The sequence below is a fragment of the Eriocheir sinensis genome, chromosome 51 (genome assembly GCF_024679095.1).
Source record: "Eriocheir sinensis breed Jianghai 21 chromosome 51, ASM2467909v1, whole genome shotgun sequence".
Lineage (NCBI taxonomy): Eukaryota > Metazoa > Arthropoda > Malacostraca > Decapoda > Varunidae > Eriocheir > Eriocheir sinensis.
This window is the reverse complement of record NC_066559.1, coordinates 10,851,627-10,869,191: the sequence shown is the minus strand read 5'-3', so window position 1 is coordinate 10,869,191 and position 17,565 is coordinate 10,851,627. Positions and strand designations below refer to the sequence as shown.

The window sequence follows — 17,565 nt, the reverse complement described above, 5'->3', positions numbered from 1 at the left end:
AAAGATTAGGTTAGGTTAGGTTAGGTTTAGTTAGTAAAGGTTGCGGTATTTTCAAACTGGAGGACATAAAAGTTGGGTATTATGAGGCACGGTGGGTTAGTTAGTTAGATAGACAGATAGTTGGTATTAAAGATTAGGTTAGGTTAGGTTTAGTTAGTAAAGGTTGCGGTATTTTCAAACTGGAGGATTAATTAGATAGACTGATAGATAGTTGGTATTAAAGATTAGGTTAGATTAGGTTAGGTTTAGTTAGTAAAGGTTGCGGTATTCTCAAACTGGAGGACATAAAAGTTGGGTATTATGAGGCACGGTGGGTTAGTTAGTTAGATAGACAGATAGTTAGTTGGTATTAAAGATTAGGTTAGGTTTAGTTAGTAAAGGTCGCGGTATTTTCAAACTGGAGGATAAAATAGTTGGGTATTTTGAGGCACAGTGGGTTACTTAAACAGAGAGTTGGCATTAAGATTAGGTTAGGTTAGGTTAGTGGCCGCGGTATTTTCAAACACTCCCCTCTCGAATCTGCTATTTCCAGCCACCCCGCCCCCCGAACATTTCTTCCCCCAGCAGTCCCCCAAAGCAATCCTATATAGGCCTGAAAGTCGTCTGCGGTAGGAGTCGGATGTTTTTTTGGGGGGGGGACTTTTTTATAGATTGACTGATTGATAGTTTATTGTTGCAGGTATACAACAAAGGAGGAAAAGCATCTAAGTTCATGAGGTCCGGGGGGGAGGGGGCGAGCAAGCGAGTGCGCATGTACACTACGTGGGATATATATATTTTTTAATGACCACTTTTAGAGCCATTTTGAGGCAAATAAAAAAAATAAAAAAACATTGGGGGCCGTAGCACCTTAGCCCCCCCCCCCCCCACACACACACACATTAATTACGGCCCTGAATATACACCTTGCGGGATGCTTACCTTTGCCTGCGAGATGTTCAGGTGGTTGGTGACACGTTCTACTCATTTGGTTCACCTGCTCGATCACGGCTTCAATAAGTGGTCCAGGTAACTTTCACGAACACACTATAGACTCCCGATATTATTTAAGAAACAGCTGATGGGGAAGATATTTCATGGCGTATTTTGTTAACTTTCTCACGTTTTAGCTTTTTTTTAATCCATTGCCGAACACATGAGCACACAACACAAGCACAAGACACACAACAGATTCCCGCCATTACTTGAGAAACAGCTGATGGGGGAGAGATTTCATGGCGTATTTTGTTAACTTTCTCACGTTTTAGCTTTTTTTTAATCCATTGGCGAACACATGAGCACAACATAAGCACAAGACACACTACAGATTCCCGCCATTACTGAAGAAACAGCTGATGGGGGAGAGATTTCATGGCGTATTTTGTTAACTTTCTCACGTTTTAGCTTTTTATTCCATTGGCGAACACACAAACACAACATAAGCACAAAACACACTAGAATCCCGCCATTACTTGAGAAACAGCTGATGAGGGAGAGAGTCCATGCCATATTTTCTTTACTTTCTCTCGTTTTAGCTTTTTATTCCATTGGCTTTAATTCACACACTAACACAACACAGCACAAGCCACACTACAGATTCCCGTCATTACTTAAGAAACAGCTGATGGGGAGAGATTCCATGCCATATTTTCTTTACTTCCTCTCGTTTTTTATACAATTATCATAGCTTTTTTTATCAGTCGGTTTTTACGCCATTTCTCGATTTCATGACGTACTTACTCCACTAATCCACGTGTTTAAATAGTTTATCTCATTGCATAAATATGATGTTGCTGTATTATCACACTTCACGACCATCACTTCGAGACCTCAGCGGGATTGCCTTTCAATTTTCTTGTACTTCGTGGTTTTTTAGTTGCTTCCACGCCGTGTCTTGATGTCAGTGCGTTCTTTATATATTACTACAAATGGTGACACTATCTTGCCTGGCCTTACTGTGCTAGATTTGCCAATATAACGAGATTTCACAGAGGCGTGGTTAGGTGTTGCCAGGGTGATCAGCTGACTGGATCCACGCGGCTTTCACTTTACCTTTATTTAACTGTTTTATGGCCTGTTTTTACACTATTTCTTGATGTCAGTGCGTTCTTTATATCTTACTACATATGGTGACACTGTACTGACTGGCCTTACTGTGCTAGATTTGTCAATATTAACGAGACATCACAGAGGCGTGGTTAGGTGTTGACGGGGTGATCAGCTGACTGGATCCACGCGGTTTTCACTTTATCTTTATTTAACTGTTTTAAAGCCTGTTTTTACACTATTTTTTGATGTCAGTGCGTTCTTTATATAATACTACAAATGGTGACACTATACTGACTGGCCTTACTGTGCTAGATTTGTCAATATTAACGAGACTTCACAGAGGCGTGGGTAGGTGTTGACAGGGTGATCAGCTGACTAGACCCACGTGACTTGCACTTTACCTTTATTTAACTGTTTTTTCGCCTGTTTTTACACTATTTCTTGATGTCAGTGCGTTCTTTATATCTTACTACATATGGTGACACTGTACTGACTGGCCTCACTGTGCTAGATTTGTCAATATAACGAGATTTCACAAAGGCGCGGTTAGGTGTTGATAGGGTGATCAGGTGACTAGACCCACGCGACTTTCACATATTCTTTTTTAACTGATTATAGGCCGGTTTTTACGCTACTTCTTGATGTCAGCGTGTTCTTTATATCTTACTACAAATGGTAACACTATCTTGCCTGGCCTTAATGAGTTTGATATGTCAGTATTAGTTAAAGTTCACATAGTCGTAGCTAGGTGTTAACAGGGCGATCAGCTGACTGGGTCCACGCGACTTTAACATGGTCTTTTTAACTGATTCTAGGCCAGTTTTTACGCTACTTCTTGATGTTAGTGTGCAACTGGTAACACTATCTTGCCTGGCATTAATGAGTTTGATTTGTCAGTATTAGCTAAAGTTCACAGAGGCGTGGCTAGATGTTGAGAGAGTGATCAGCTGATTGCACCCACGTGGCCTTCACACGACCTTTCTCAATCCCTGTAAATTTACAGGGAAAGGAACTAAAATGATGCATACAATAATAGAAATAACAAAACTAGTAAAACAAAAAGAACATAGTGGCTGGAATAATTATCCTTCGCTCTTTGATAGGTAACTTCGAGGTTAGATTTTACTCATGCAGATATTTTTTTAACTAAAGATAATAAATATGATGACAGAAGCTGTTTTATGTTTGAAAATTAGTATGAAACTCAGTTAATAAACCGTACTTCATATTGGTATAAAGCCTCTCTCTCTCTCTCTCTCTCTCTCTCTCTCTCTCTCTCTCTAAGGTTGATAATGAATACAATAATAAAGGCATTTGAGTTATATATAATTTGGCTAAAACTCCATTACATAAACCTTTTGATAACTCATAAACAAAAATATATATATTCCCACATGTAGTTACTATTAGTGATTCTAACTCATCACTATAGTTTTACAGATGATATGCATACAAAATATACTCTTATAACAAGGTAACAGGTGAGATAACTTTGAAAATATATTCCCAGTGTGTTTTCTTAGTTAAATTAATGAATATTGTCTTGGTCCCATAGTATATGAACAGTGCAATCATCTGTCCACATATCCAACATGTAAGTGGGTCCTATTGTCTGTATGGTAACAAAATATACGCTTATAAGAAAATATACGGAGACATCTTTAAATATATATTGCCAGAGTGTCTCCTAAAGTGTTGTGTCTTGGTCACAAAATATAACAACTATTATGTCCAAATATTAAGCACCGAAGTGGGTCCAATTGTCTATATGGATACAGAATACACTTTTATACGAAAATATTGGCAGAGACATCTTTGAAAATATATTCCCTGTGTCTTTTAAGTTGGAATCATGTATACTGCCTTGTTCCCAAAATATACAAGAGGGTTCTATAGTCTATATGGGTACAAAATCTACCTTCGTACAAAAATATTAGCCGAGACACCTTTGAAAATATATTCCCAGCGTCTTCTAAGTTGGAATCATGTATACTGTCTTGTTCCTAAAGTATTTCAACAGAGCTACTATCAATTGTCTACATGGATACAAATTATACTCTCATAACAATATCACACCTGAAACATCTTAAAATACAGAAAAAAATAAATGCCCATAAGTACCTGAGTTTTCAATATGAGCACCAACCAGTAGGAAGGAGAACTTGACTAGGGGTTGAGCATGTAGGTTCTGATCATATGCTTATAAAACAACAATATAAAGTTCCCTTGCTATCAAACACCAAAACCTGTTCTGATCATACTCTAATACGAACAGCAATACATAAGTTCTCTTGCTATCACAACACAAAACCTCTTTAATAAATGACAATTAGTACCTGAGTCTTCATTACAAGCACCAGTAAGAAGAACCTGTCTATAGGGTTCAGTGTCAAGGTTCTGATCATACTCTAATAAGAACAGCAATACATAAGTTCCCTTGCTATCACAACACCAAAACCTCTTTAATAAACGGCAATAAGTACCTGAGTTTTATGTTTGAGCACCAGTAGGAAGAACAACCTGTCTTTGGGAATATGGGTTCTAAGCCTAAGAGTATGGACTAGGGGTTGAGTGTGTAGGTTCTGATCATATGCTTATAAAACAACAATATAAAGTTCCCTTGCTATCACAACACCAAAACCTCTTTAATAAATGGCAATAAGTACCTGAGTTTTATGTTTGAGCACCAGTAGGAAGAACAACCTGTCTTTGGGAATATGGGTTCTAAGCCTAGGCGTATGGACATAGCTGTGAACTCAGTGTTATTACAATGGTTATCAGGTGGAAGGAGAACCTGTCTATGGAGTTTAAGTGTGTAGATTCTAGTTTTTGGAATGATGTAGCTATTTATATGAACATAGTGTATTGAAATGTCTCTGAGATCCTCTGAAGATCCCTAAACTAGCACTGATATGATCTTCCACAAACTTTAGCACACTAGCCTTTGAAAATATCCCCAGTAACAACATCAACAAGAAATTCAGCCACTAACAACCTATAGCACCACAACTAGACTATACACAGCCCACAGTATCAACAACAACAATAACAACCTCAACAACAACAACAACAACCCCCCACCAGCCCCCCCTGCATCAGCTACCCCTTCAGAGCCGCGAGGGCCGCCAGCCTACCCGGGGCCCCCATGACGCCCCCGCCCGGGTGTGCCGCGGCCCCACACAGCAGCAGGCCGCGGATGGGAGTGGCGGGGCCGACTTGCAGCGGAGACGGCCGGGACACAAACAGCTGGTCCAGAGACATGGCCCCTTGGAAGATGTTCTGGAGGAGGAAGAGGGGGAGGAGGAGCAGAGGAGACAGTCAGTGAGGGAAAGGAGGAGGAGGAGGAGGAGGAATAAGAGACAAACAAATGAAGAGGGAGAAAGGTAGGAGAGAATGTGGAGATGGAGGAGAAGGAGGAGGGTGTGGAGAGGGAGGAGGAGAAGGAGAAGCAGAGGAGGAAACAGAGAGAGGCAGAGAGAAAGAAAGACAGAGAGGGAAAGGAGGAGAGGACACAGTTAGACAGAGGGAGACAGAGAGGTGGGAGAGAACAAGGAGATGGATGAGGAGGAGGAGGCAGAGAGAAAAAGAAGAATGAGAGAGGAATATTGAAATGGAGGAGGAGGAAGAGGAGGAGGAGGAGGAGGAGGAGGAGGAGTGACAGACAGAGATAAAGGAAGAAAGAAAGACAGGGAAAGGAGGAGGAGGAGGAGTGAAAGACAGACAAACACACAGAGAGAGAGAGAGAGAGAGAGAGAGAGAGAGAGAGAGAGAGAGAGAGAGAGAGAGAGAGAGAGAGAGAGAGAGAGAGAGAGAGAGAGAGAGAGAGAGAGAGAGAGAGAGAAACCAAATTAATTCCCTCTTCCAAATACTGCAACAAGGAATATTTAAACTCATTCTTATATAAATTATGCAGAAGAGTGACATTACGTAACCACCCATTAAAACTACTACCTACATCTATAACACAAACTAATGCAAATGTCCGTGTGATTCTACTTCCACACGTGACTGAATATGCAAAAATAAAAAATAAAATGAGTGAGATATAAATGAAGCCAGCCACTCACTCCTCCGGTCAGGCCAAACACCCTCTCCAGATCAGGCGGCGGCAGGACCTCATAGCCCACCACACTGTCACTGAAGCCTGGCGCATACTCGTCCACCACACTGAAGATCTGCAAGGAGGAAACAGAGCAAAAATAGATGGATATATAGTGTTCGGGGGAGTGCCAATGCCTAACAATCCTATACACTGTTACTGAAGGTCTGAGGGAAGGAAAACAGTACAAGAATTGGTGGTTATAGAGTGCTGGAGTGTGTACCAATGCCTGACAATCCTATATACTGTTACTGAAGATCTGAGGGAAGGAAAACAGTACAAGAATAGGGGGGGAGTGGAGTGCTGAATGCAATGCAATCCTGACAATCCTTACTAAGGTCTGAGGAAGGAAAACAGCTACACTGTTACTGAAGATCTGAGGAAGGAAAACAGGTTACTGAAGATCTGAGGGATGAAAACAGTACAAGAATAGGGGGTTATGGAGTGCTGGAGTGTGTACCAATGCCTGACAATCCTACACACAGTTACTTAATATACGAGAGGAGGAAACAGTACACGAGTTGGTAGTTATATGATCCTGGAGTGAGTACTGACCCTTCACAGCCTGCCATCACACTGTCTCTGTAGCGTTAAACTGTCAAGTCACATATTCTTAAATAAAACACAAGGAAAGAGACAGTTGGTATAGATATGTTGAGGGATCGGAGGAACAGCATGTCAGTACGAGAAAATTATAATCCATTCCCGGCACCTCACCCCTTTCTAACACTTTCCTGCACCCCTTCCCAATAACCTCACCCCTTTCTGACACCTCCCTTCACCCTTTCCCAACAACCTCACCCCTTTCCAACACCTCCCTTCACTCTTTCCCAAAAACCTCACCCAACACCTCCATCGCCCCTTCCCTTCACCTCACCTGCTTGGCATACTCCTCCTTGGTCTTATCATCCCATGTCCGCCCGTCGGCAAGAGTGTACGGCAGATACTGTGTGAAGAAGAGGGCCACGTGGCAGCCAGGGGGCGCCAACGTGGGGTCGCAGCTGCTCGGAAGGGTCATCTCTATCATGGGGCTGAAGGCAGGAGGGAAGATGGAAAGGAGTAAGATGTATTTATATGTATCTTTGTCATCATAAAAATATATTAATAGTGGACTGAAGGCAAGACGGACAATGGAAGAAAGAGGTTAAGTGTTGTAGGGAAGAAGGAAAGGAGTAAGATGTATTTATATGTATCTTTGTCTTCATAGAAAATATTAATAGTGGACTGAAGGCAAGACGGACAATGGAAGAAAAAAGTTAGAGCCAATTTTCACAGTCCAACACAGTGGCTTTGTAGTGCCCCGAACCAAACCATTCAACCTTCTACATTCCATAATGGTGAGGTTTTCGATACAACACCAGACGCATGATCTGTGGTGTGCCTAAGGGCATATCTACTTACTTATCCGGGATGTGGCCGCGGCATGCCTGCGTGTAGGCTTCATTCAGCAGCTCAGTCCGCTCACAGTTGAGGTGGATGGTGCAGCGGTGGTGGGGCATGACGCTGCCGACGCTGCTGTTGGGGTCGGCCTTGAAGTTGGGCAGCGACTTAAGGGCGACTGTGAGGGTGTGGGACGAGGAAGAAGGGTCGGTAAGGAGAGCTTGGAGGGTGTTAGCAGAAGGAAGAAGATCAGGTTAGGTTAGGTTAGGTTGGGAAGGTGCTAGCAAAAGAAAGATCAGATTGGGTTAGGTTAGGTTAGGTTGGGAGGGTGCTAGCAAAAGAAAGATCAGGTTAGGTTGGGAGGGTGCTAGCAAAAGAAAGATCAGGTTAGGTTAGGTTAGGTTGGGAGGGTGCTAGCAAAAGAAAGATCAGGTTAGGTTAGGTTAGGTTGGGAGGGTGCTAGCAAAAGAAAGATCAGGTCAGGTTAGGTTAGGTTAGGTTGGGAGGGTGCTAGCAAAAGAAAGATCAGGTTAGGTTAGGTTGGAAAGATCAGATTGGGTTAGGTTAGGTTAGGTTGGGAGGGTGCTAGCAAAAGAAAGATCAGGTTAGGTTAGGTTAGGTTAGGTTGGGAGGGTGCTAGCAAAAGAAAGATCAGGTCAGGTTAGGTTAGGTTAGGTTGGGAGGGTGCTAGCAAAAGAGAGATCAGATTGGGTTAGGTTAGGTTAGGTTGGGAGGGTGCTAGCAAAAGAGAGATCAGGTTAGGTTAGGTTAGGTTAGGTTGGAAGATCACGGGGAGGAAGAACAGCCTGTAAGAAGGTTAGATTATGTAGAAGGAAGGACAGCCTGTAAGAAGTTAGATTATGTAGAAGGAAGGACAGCCTGCAAGAAGATTAGATTATGTAGAAGGAAGAACAGCCTGTAAGAAGATTAGATTATGTAGAAGGAAGAACAGCCTGTAAGAAGATTAGATTATGTAGAAGGAAGGACAGCCTGTAAGAAGATTAGATTATGTAGAAGGAAGGACAGCCTGTAAGAAGATTAGATTATGTAGAAGGAAGGACAGCCTGTAAGAAGATTAGATTATGTAGAAGGAAGGACAGCCTGTAAGAAGATTAGATTATGTAGAAGGAAGGACAGCCTGTAAGAAGATTAGATTATGTAGAAGGAAGGACAGCCTGTAAGAAGATTAGATTATGTAGAAGGAAGGACAGCCTGTAAGAAGATTAGATTATGTAGAAGGAAGGACAGCCTGTAAGAAGATTAGATTATGTAGAAGGAAGGACAGCCTGTAAGAAGATTAGATTATGTAGAAGGAAGGACAGCCTGTAAGAAGATTAGATTATGTAGAAGGACAGCCTGTAAGAAGATTAGATTATGTAGAAGGAAGGACAGCCTGTAAGAAGATTAGATTATGTAGAAGGAAGGACAGCCTGTAAGAAGATTAGATTAAGTAGAAGGAAGGACAGCCTGTAAGAAGATTAGATTATGTAGAAGGAAGGACAGCCTGTAAGAAGATTAGATTATGTAGAAGGAAGGACAGCCTGTAAGAAGGTTAGATTATGTAGAAGGAAGGACAGCCTGTAAGAAGATTAGATTAAGTAGAAGGAAGGACAGCCTGTAAGAAGATTAGATTATGTAGAAGGAAGGACAGCCTGTAAGAAGATTAGATTATGTAGAAGGAAGGACAGCCTGTAAGAAGATTAGATTATGTAGAAGGAAGGACAGCCTGTAAGAAGATTAGATTATGTAGAAGGAAGGACAGCCTGTAAGAAGGTTAGATTATGTAGAAGGAAGGACAGCCTGTAAGAAGGTTAGATTATGTAGAAGGAAGGACAGCCTGTAAGAAGATTAGATTATGTAGAAGGACAGCCTGTAAGAAGGTTAGATTATGTAGAAGGAAGGACAGCCTGTAAGAAGATTAGATTATGTAGAAGGAAGGACAGCCTGTAAGAAGATTAGATTATGTAGAAGGAAGGACAGCCTGTAAGATTAGATTATGGAGAAGGAAGGACAGCCTGTAAGAAGATTAGATTATGGAGAAGGAAGGACAGCCTGTAAGATTAGATTATGGAGAAGGAAGGACAGCCTGTAAGAAGATTAGATTATGGAGAAGGAAGGACAGCCTGTAAGATTAGATTATGGAGAAGGAAGGACAGCCTGTAAGAAAGTTAGATTATGGAGAAGGAAGGACAGCCTGTAAGAAAGTTAGATTATGGAGAAGGAAGGACAGCCTGTAAGAAGATTAGATTATGTAGAAGGAAGGACAGCCTGTAAGAAGGTTAGATTATGTAGAAGGAAGGACAGCCTGTAAGAAGGTTAGATTATGTAGAAGGAAGGACAGCCTGTAAGAAGATTAGATTATGTAGAAGGAAGGACAGCCTGTAAGAAGATTAGATTATGTAGAAGGAAGGACAGCCTGTAAGAAGATTAGATTATGTAGAAGGAAGGACAGCCTGTAAGAAGGTTAGATTATGTAGAAGGAAGGACAGCCTGTAAGAAGATTAGATTATGTAGAAGGAAGGACAGCCTGTAAGAAGATTAGATTATGTAGAAGGAAGGACAGCCTGTAAGATTAGATTATGGAGAAGGAAGGACAGCCTGTAAGAAGATTAGATTATGGAGAAGGAAGGACAGCCTGTAAGAAGATTAGATTATGGAGAAGGAAGGACAGCCTGTAAGATTAGATTATGTAGAAGGAAGGACAGCCTGTAAGAAGATTAGATTATGGAGAAGGAAGGACAGCCTGTAAGATTAGATTATGGAGAAGGAAGGACAGCCTGTAAGATTAGATTATGTAGAAGGAAGGACAGCCTGTAAGATTATATTATGGAGAAGGAAGGACAGCCTGTAAGATTAGATTATGTAGAAGGAAGGACAGCCTGTAAGAAGATTAGATTATGGAGAAGGAAGGACAGCCTGTAAGATTAGATTATGGAGAAGGAAGGACAGCCTGTAAGATTAGATTATGGAGAAGGAAGGACAGCCTGTAAGAAGATTAGATTATGGAGAAGGAAGGACAGCCTGTAAGATTAGATTATGGAGAAGGAAGGACAGCCTGTAAGAAGATTAGATTATGTAGAAGGAAGGACAGCCTGTAAGAAGGTTAGATTATGTAGAAGGAAGGACAGCCTGTAAGAAGGTTAGATTATGGAGAAGGAAGGACAGCCTGTAAGAAGATTAGATTATGTAGAAGGAAGGACAGCCTGTAAGAAGATTAGATTATGTAGAAGGAAGGACAGCCTGTAAGAAGGTTAGATTATGTAGAAGGAAGGACAGCCTGTAAGAAGGTTAGATTATGTAGAAGGAAGGACAGCCTGTAAGAAGATTAGATTATGTAGAAGGAAGGACAGCCTGTAAGAAGGTTAGATTATGTAGAAGGAAGGACAGCCTGTAAGAAGATTAGATTAGAAGGAAAAACAGACTTCAAAAAGATCAAGAAATAGAAGAAGAGCTTGTAAGAAGATTATATTAGAAGGAAGGACACCCTATAAGATCGACAGGAAGAAGAATAGCTTGTAAGAAGATTGGATTAGAAGGAAGAGCACCCTACCAGAAGACCTGTAAGAGTATAGTTGAGTACAGAAAAGGAAGAACAGAAAGAACAGCCAGTAAGAATGGTTTTAAGAGTACCACTGGAAGGAAGATCAGGTGGAAGAAGAACACCCTATGAGAAGATCAAGAGGAGAAACAATAACCTGTAAGACAGACTTGAAGAGGATCAGCAGAAGGAAGATCAGGAACGAGGAAGAAGAACAGCTGGTAAGAGAAGCTTGGAGACTATTACCAGCATGAAAGAGGATCAGGAGAAAGGATAACACCCCATAAAAGAGGATTAGAGAGGATTTACAAGGACCAGTGAAAGGAAAGGGATCAAGAAGGCATAAAGTGAGAGGAACACACACACACACACACACACACACACACACACACAGTTTTCCATACAGAAGCATAACATCATGGAACGGACTTGACGAGGAGACTGTGTGCAAAAACGATTCATGAATTTAAAGCCAAACTGGATAATAAGCGTTATGGAGACGGGGCAGCACGAGGCAAGTATGGCTCTTTTCCAGTATTTCACAACTAGGTAAATACAACTAGGTAAATACACACACATACACACACACAACTAGGTAAATACACACACACCCACAATGCCCCGCCACACCCACACAGCATCACCCAGGCACACCCACCATTGATCTTGCATACAGGGGAGGTGTAGTTGATGCCCCTGATGGTGTCCTCAAACTCTGGGGGCAACACACCCTCCGGCAGCAGCCCCAGGAAGGTGGTGTGAGCCGTGGCGTTGGAGAGCACTGTGTCAGCGTAGATGCGGCCGCCCTCCTCCAGCTCCACCCCCACCGCCTCCTGCGCCTCCCCCAGCAAGATCCTTTTCACGGGCTAATGGATGGAGAGGAAAGGGATCTGTGACGTCTTACTCAACTCATCCTTATCCTGTTCAACCTCCTACTCAGGCTCATCCTTAGTGCTGTCCACCCTTCCACTCACTCTTGCTCACCCTTATGCTGTCTACCTTCAGATTATCATAGAGTTGTTAGGATCATATTACTGTTTTATTTTTCTTATTATTATTATCATTCCTCTACCACGACCGGATCACATGAGGTCATGAGAATAGGGTAGAGTAAGTGCATAGACGATACCAATAAGTTTTGTTTCATGCATAAAAGTATAGATGATTGGAATGGTGATTTGAAGGAGGGGCGGGATGGGTGAAGAGCATCCATGACTTGAAGACTTAGGTGGATAAAAGCAGAAGACAGGATAAGGTTTGGATAAATGCATGAGAAAGACAAAATACTATTAACTCTAATCCTGTATGCTAGAATTGAGTAAAACAAACAGATAAACACGCCCTCCAGTATTACCTTGCTGGTGTAGAGGTGCGCCCCAGCCTCCGTGGCAGCCCGAGCCATGGCCTGGGTGACCCCTCCCATGCCTCCCTCGGGGTAGCCCCACGCCCCCTTCATCCCACACGCCTGGGCCATCACGTGGTGCAGCAACACGTACCTGGGGGTGGAAGACGACTTGCTCAGAACTGTCCAAGAATAACTGAAAGCTCTATGAAGAAGTGAGTGTAGAGTGAGGGACAAAAGTGAGGTTGTAAATTGTGGTGAAAACATAAGGCAACAAGCTACACATGTGGTCTTGTCTCTGAAATTAACAAATATATGGACCTCCCCTCCTCCCACGGCCCCGCTGCACACGACTTTCTACTCATGCTCATCCCTATACTGTCCAAACCCCTTATGCAAGAGTCAACCAGCATCTTTACTCCTTCATCCCTCACGCTGGTAAACTCTGGAACAATCTTCCTTCATCTGTACTTCCTCCTGCCTACGACTTGAACTCTTTCAAGAGGAGGGTATCAGGACACCTCTCATTTTGGACACTCCTTTGACCTATGTTTGGGAGCAGTGAGTAGCGGGCTTTTTTTTTTTTTTTTTATTTATTTACGCCTTTGAACTGTCTCCTTAGCTGTAAAAAAAAAAAAAAAAAAATGCTATCAAGTGCCTGTTTGCTGGACTATGGAATATACCACATGTCCAGCATCTCACCTTAGAATTCCACCACATTTCCCAGCATGACTTTTGTCCCTCACTGTACAAGGCTATGTTGAGGCCTGCAGGAATCTATTGCATATTAGGTAAATACTCTACGGCTTGCCCTGGAGGATTATTAATGTGATAAATAAGACACATGCTTCCATTTTTTATATTATTTGCATAGTCTAAATTTTTTCTGTATATCTGTGCCTGTATTGACCCCCCCCACTGCGATTGTCAGGGATTTGGCTTTCACTAGTAGCATGGTAACCTATACTCCCAGGTCTTTCTCTGCCTCTGTGGTGGATAGTGGAGTGTTTCCCATGTGGTATTGGTATGCTGGATATCCCCTCCCAAGGTGCAGGACTTTACATTTTTTTCATTGGATTGTAGCAGCCACTTTTTGTTCCATTCCTGTAGCTTGGTGATGTCTTCTTGTAGGAACTCCACAGTCAAGGGGTTAAAAAAGAAGTGCCTCAATTCCCTTACCCACTGCCTGGTGTGTCGGGGCTTATCATGGTGCCGATGACACTGTCCGTCGCCAGCGTGGCCTTGAGGGGCTCCGACTCCAGCCAGCGGTCCAGGATTTTGGTGGTGGGGGCCGTCAGCAACTCACAGAACTGGGGGAAGTCTTGGCCCAGGGCTGCCGCTATAAGGGAAGTACATATTAACCCCTTGACTGCAGATTTCCTACCAAAAGACCTCACCAAGCTACAGGAGTGGAACAAGAAGTGGCTGCTACAATTCACTGAAGAAAAATGTAAAGTCCTGCACCTTGGGAGAGGATATCCAGCATACCAATACCACATGGGAAACACTCCACTATCTACCACAGAGGCAGAGAAAGACCTGGGACTATATGTTACCAGGCTACCAGTGAAAGCCAGTTCTGTGCCAATCACAGCGGATGGGTTAAACAATGTAGGAGAAGGCAAGTAGTACAAATCTTACCTGTTTTGACCAAGGGGCTCATGGATGACAGCTCCCTGACCTTGCCCTTCAGCCCTGCGCCAAAGAAGTTATTAAGGTCCGGAGGCGGGCTGTCCAGGAGCGGTGCGATGGCCTCGGCAAACTTGTTCAGAAGGGTTTCCAGCTTTGGCAAGGCCTGAGGAAAGAGAAAACAAGATTTGGCTTTGTTTTGTTTTTTCCTCTGCTTTATTTTTATTATTTTTGTTTTGTTACGCTGCCCTCCCTGTCTCCCTTGCCATAATAAAACATCATGCCAACCTCTGCATCCCTCGCTGAGAACTGGGAGACCTGTTGGCGGTTCATGTCTTCCTGAGGCCCCAGCGTGAGGGAGCGTCCGCCCCGCCCCCAGCACTCCTCCCTCAAGGGCGTGTAGGAGCTGGGGTCACGCGGGTACACCTTCAGTCCGTGGCGCTGGAGGAGGAGGAGGAGGAGGAAGCTTGGTTGAATCATCATCATCATCTTTCGCTTAATGTTAGGTTATCCAATGATCTCTTATGAAGTTAGACGGTCAATGATACACTTCAAACTATTTCCGTCCATTGTCTCAGCCTCTCCAATGCCCAATGCTGCCCTGTCATGAATCTCAGTAATAATAACAGCAATAATAAAGTTACAAAATGAGCTGGGTGCCACAAAAACAAATGTCACCCTAGAGAAAGAAACAAAGGAAAAGAAAATTAACTACCTCCAGCTCCAACTATTTCTGCCCACTGTCTCAGCCTCTCCAATGCCCAATGCTGCCCTGTCATGGATCTCAATAATAATAATAATAGCAAGAATAGCGTTATAAGATGAGCTGGGTGCCACAAAAACAAATGACACCCTAGAGAAAGAAAAAAAGGGAAGGAAAAAGCATTACCTCCAACTCCAAATCCTGAAACACCTTCGGCCTGAGGAGACCCAGCACGTAGGAGGCCCGGGAGAACTTGAAGCCCGGCACTATCTCCTCGGTGACTGCGGCACCGCCCAGCATGTGTCGGCGCTCCAGCAGGCACACCCGCCGCCCAGCCTTGGCGAGGTAGGCCGCTGCCACCAGTCCATTGTGGCCTATGGGGAACACATAACACAAGTCACTATACAGACACAGAAGGACAGAGATGGTTGCAATGGTTCGGACATGTGAGAGGAGACAGAGGGTGGAGTGCTGAGGACAGTGGAGAGACCAAGGAAAGCACGGAGAGGAACAGTGACACAATACTTGAAAGTGTTAGAAATAGAGGAAGGATCAGTAATGGACCGAACCAGATGGAGGTGGATCATTGCAACTCCAACCCCAAGAGTGGAAGAAAATGGACTATAAACGAAGAAGAAGAAGAGGAAGGAGAAGAAGAAAAAGAATGATGGACAGCTTTTACAGTGTTTACCAGTGAAAGGGATGAAAGAATGAAGATCCTGGTTAACTCTTGCATAAGGGATTTGGATAGCATAACAATGAGCAAGGTCGAAAGTCATAGGCAGAAGGAAATACAGTCGAAGGAAGGCTGTTACAGAGTTTACCAGTGAAAGGGATGAAAGAATGGAGATGCTGGTTAACTCTTGCATAAGGGATCTGGATAGCATATGAATGAGCAAGGGTCAAAAGTCATAGGCAGAAGGAAATGCAGTTAAAGGAAGGTTGTTACAGAGTTTACCAGTGAAAGGGATGAAAGAATGGAGATGCTGGTTAACTCTTGCATAAGGGATCTGGATAGCATAAGGATGAGCTGGGGTAGAAAGTCATCTGTGCAGTGGAGCCACAGGAGGGGTGGAGAGAGGGAAGGACATGAAAAAAGGAATAAGTAAAGTAGAAATGAGTTATTTGAAGAGATGGAATGGTATGAGTTATGAAGAAAGGAAGAATGATGAAGGAAGGAGGAATGCAGAAGAAAGGAAAGAAAGAATGCAGAAGAAAGGAAAACACAGAAGAATTGAAGAATGCAAAAGAGATGAGGAAGTGAAGTATAAATTACAGTTAGTACTTGAAAAGAGATGGACTTCTTTGAGTAATGACTCCACACAGATTTGGGGATGGAGAATGAGCAGAGGAGTTAACCTGTCCGCTGCGATTGGCACGGATTTAGCCTTCACTGGTAGCCTGGTAACATGTACTCCCAGGTCTTTCTCTGCCTCTGTGGTGGATAGTGGCGTGTTTCCCATGTGGTATTGGTGTGCTGGATATCTCCTCTCAAGGTGCAGGACTTTATATTTTTCTTCATTGAATTGTAGCAGCCACTTAACCCGGTAGCAGCGACGGGCCAAATTTGTGGCTTTACCGTGTAGCAGCGACGGGCCAAATTTGTGGCTTTACCGTGTAGCAGTGACGGGCCAAATTTGTGGCTTTACCGTGTAGCAGCGACGGGCCAAATTTGTGGCTTTACTGTGTAGCAGCGACGGGCCAAATTTGTGGCTTTACTGTGTAGCAGCGACGGGCCAAATTTGTGGCTTTACTGTGTAGCAGCGACGGGCCAAATTTGTGGCTTTACCGTGTAGCACCGACGGGCCAAATTTGTGGCTTTACCGTGTAGCACCGACAGGCCAAATTTGTGGCTTTACCGTGTAGCAGTGACGGGCCAAATTTGTGGCTTTACCGTGTAGCAGCGACGGGCCAAATTTGTGGCTTTACCGTGTAGCAGCGACGGGCCAAATTTTTGGCTTTACCGTGTAGCAGCGACGGGCCAAATTTGTGGCTTTACCGGGTAGCAGCGACGGGCCAAATTTGTGGCTTTACCGTGTAGCAGCGACGGGCCAAATTTGTGGCTTTACCGTGTAGCAGCGACGGGCCAAATTTGTGGCTTTACCGGGTAGCAGCGACGGGCCAAATTTGTGGCTTTACCGTGTAACAGCGACAGACCAAATTTTTGCCATGATATAAAACCCAAAAAATAGATGATGCATAAACTGATCACAAATGCGTTGATATATATTATGAAATGGACTGCGTGTGATGATTTTTCTCATTTTTCTCGCCTAGAGGGGCCTTTAACAAACATGATCCCCGCAGCTACCGGGTTAATGCTCCACTCCTGTAGCTTGGTGGTGTCTTCTGGTAAGTCTTCAGTCAAGGGGTTAAAACACAGTACAGTGATAAGGTGCATGGTGGTCCTCCTTTACTAGGACAACAACTGGCTTAATAATCTGTTAGTGGATAAATGATAATTATATAAGTCTTGCCATGGAGGGAGGCTGTCACTGCCCTGGCCTTGTACGGCTGTCATGGAAGACTTCCTCCCTTGTCTCTGCCTCCCAGGAGGGGGTCCTGGGATGGGCAGAGGCACTTAGGGCTTGAGGTGAGGCCTGCCACCCCTGCCCGCCCTCACCCTGGGGGAGGCAGCACGGCCCCCTCCCTACCACCATTACCCTGACCACTGGCTCACTGGCTCACCTCCGCCCACCACCAGAGCGTCGAACTTGGCCCCGGACTGCAGTGCCCGGGCGTGACGGTGCAGGCCGCCCATGCCGCCCATCTCCGCTCAGCACTCAGCAGTGGTTGTGACACATAAGTGTACGTAGTGAAGTAACTAAGTGTGCTTCGTGCAGTAT

At 43.8% G+C, this 17,565-nt stretch overlaps 1 protein-coding gene across 4 annotated transcripts; it reads right to left on the bottom strand.

Annotated features, from left to right (window-relative positions):
* Positions 1-3,335: 3,335 nt before the first annotated feature.
* Positions 3,336-17,556, bottom strand: LOC126982718 (pyridine nucleotide-disulfide oxidoreductase domain-containing protein 2-like). Of its 4 annotated transcripts, none has more exons than XM_050835006.1 (13): positions 17,408-17,556; positions 14,906-15,093; positions 14,305-14,457; positions 14,029-14,182; positions 13,567-13,726; positions 12,400-12,541; positions 11,704-11,911; positions 7,529-7,685; positions 7,005-7,158; positions 6,096-6,203; positions 4,670-5,307; positions 4,340-4,486; positions 3,336-4,274 (listed from the first exon to the last, which is right to left on the bottom strand). In XM_050835006.1, the coding sequence occupies exons 1-11, from the start codon at positions 17,487-17,489 to the stop codon at positions 5,128-5,130; spliced, it is 1,686 nt and encodes a 561-aa protein (XP_050690963.1). In that variant the 5' UTR covers positions 17,490-17,556; the 3' UTR covers positions 3,336-4,274; positions 4,340-4,486; positions 4,670-5,127. The 4 variants fall into 4 exon arrangements, with proteins under 4 accessions (XP_050690963.1, XP_050690964.1, XP_050690966.1 ...); XM_050835007.1 differs by having other exon boundaries at positions 4,365-4,486; XM_050835009.1 differs by having other exon boundaries at positions 4,340-4,548; positions 4,732-5,307.
* Positions 17,557-17,565: the final 9 nt, after the last annotated feature.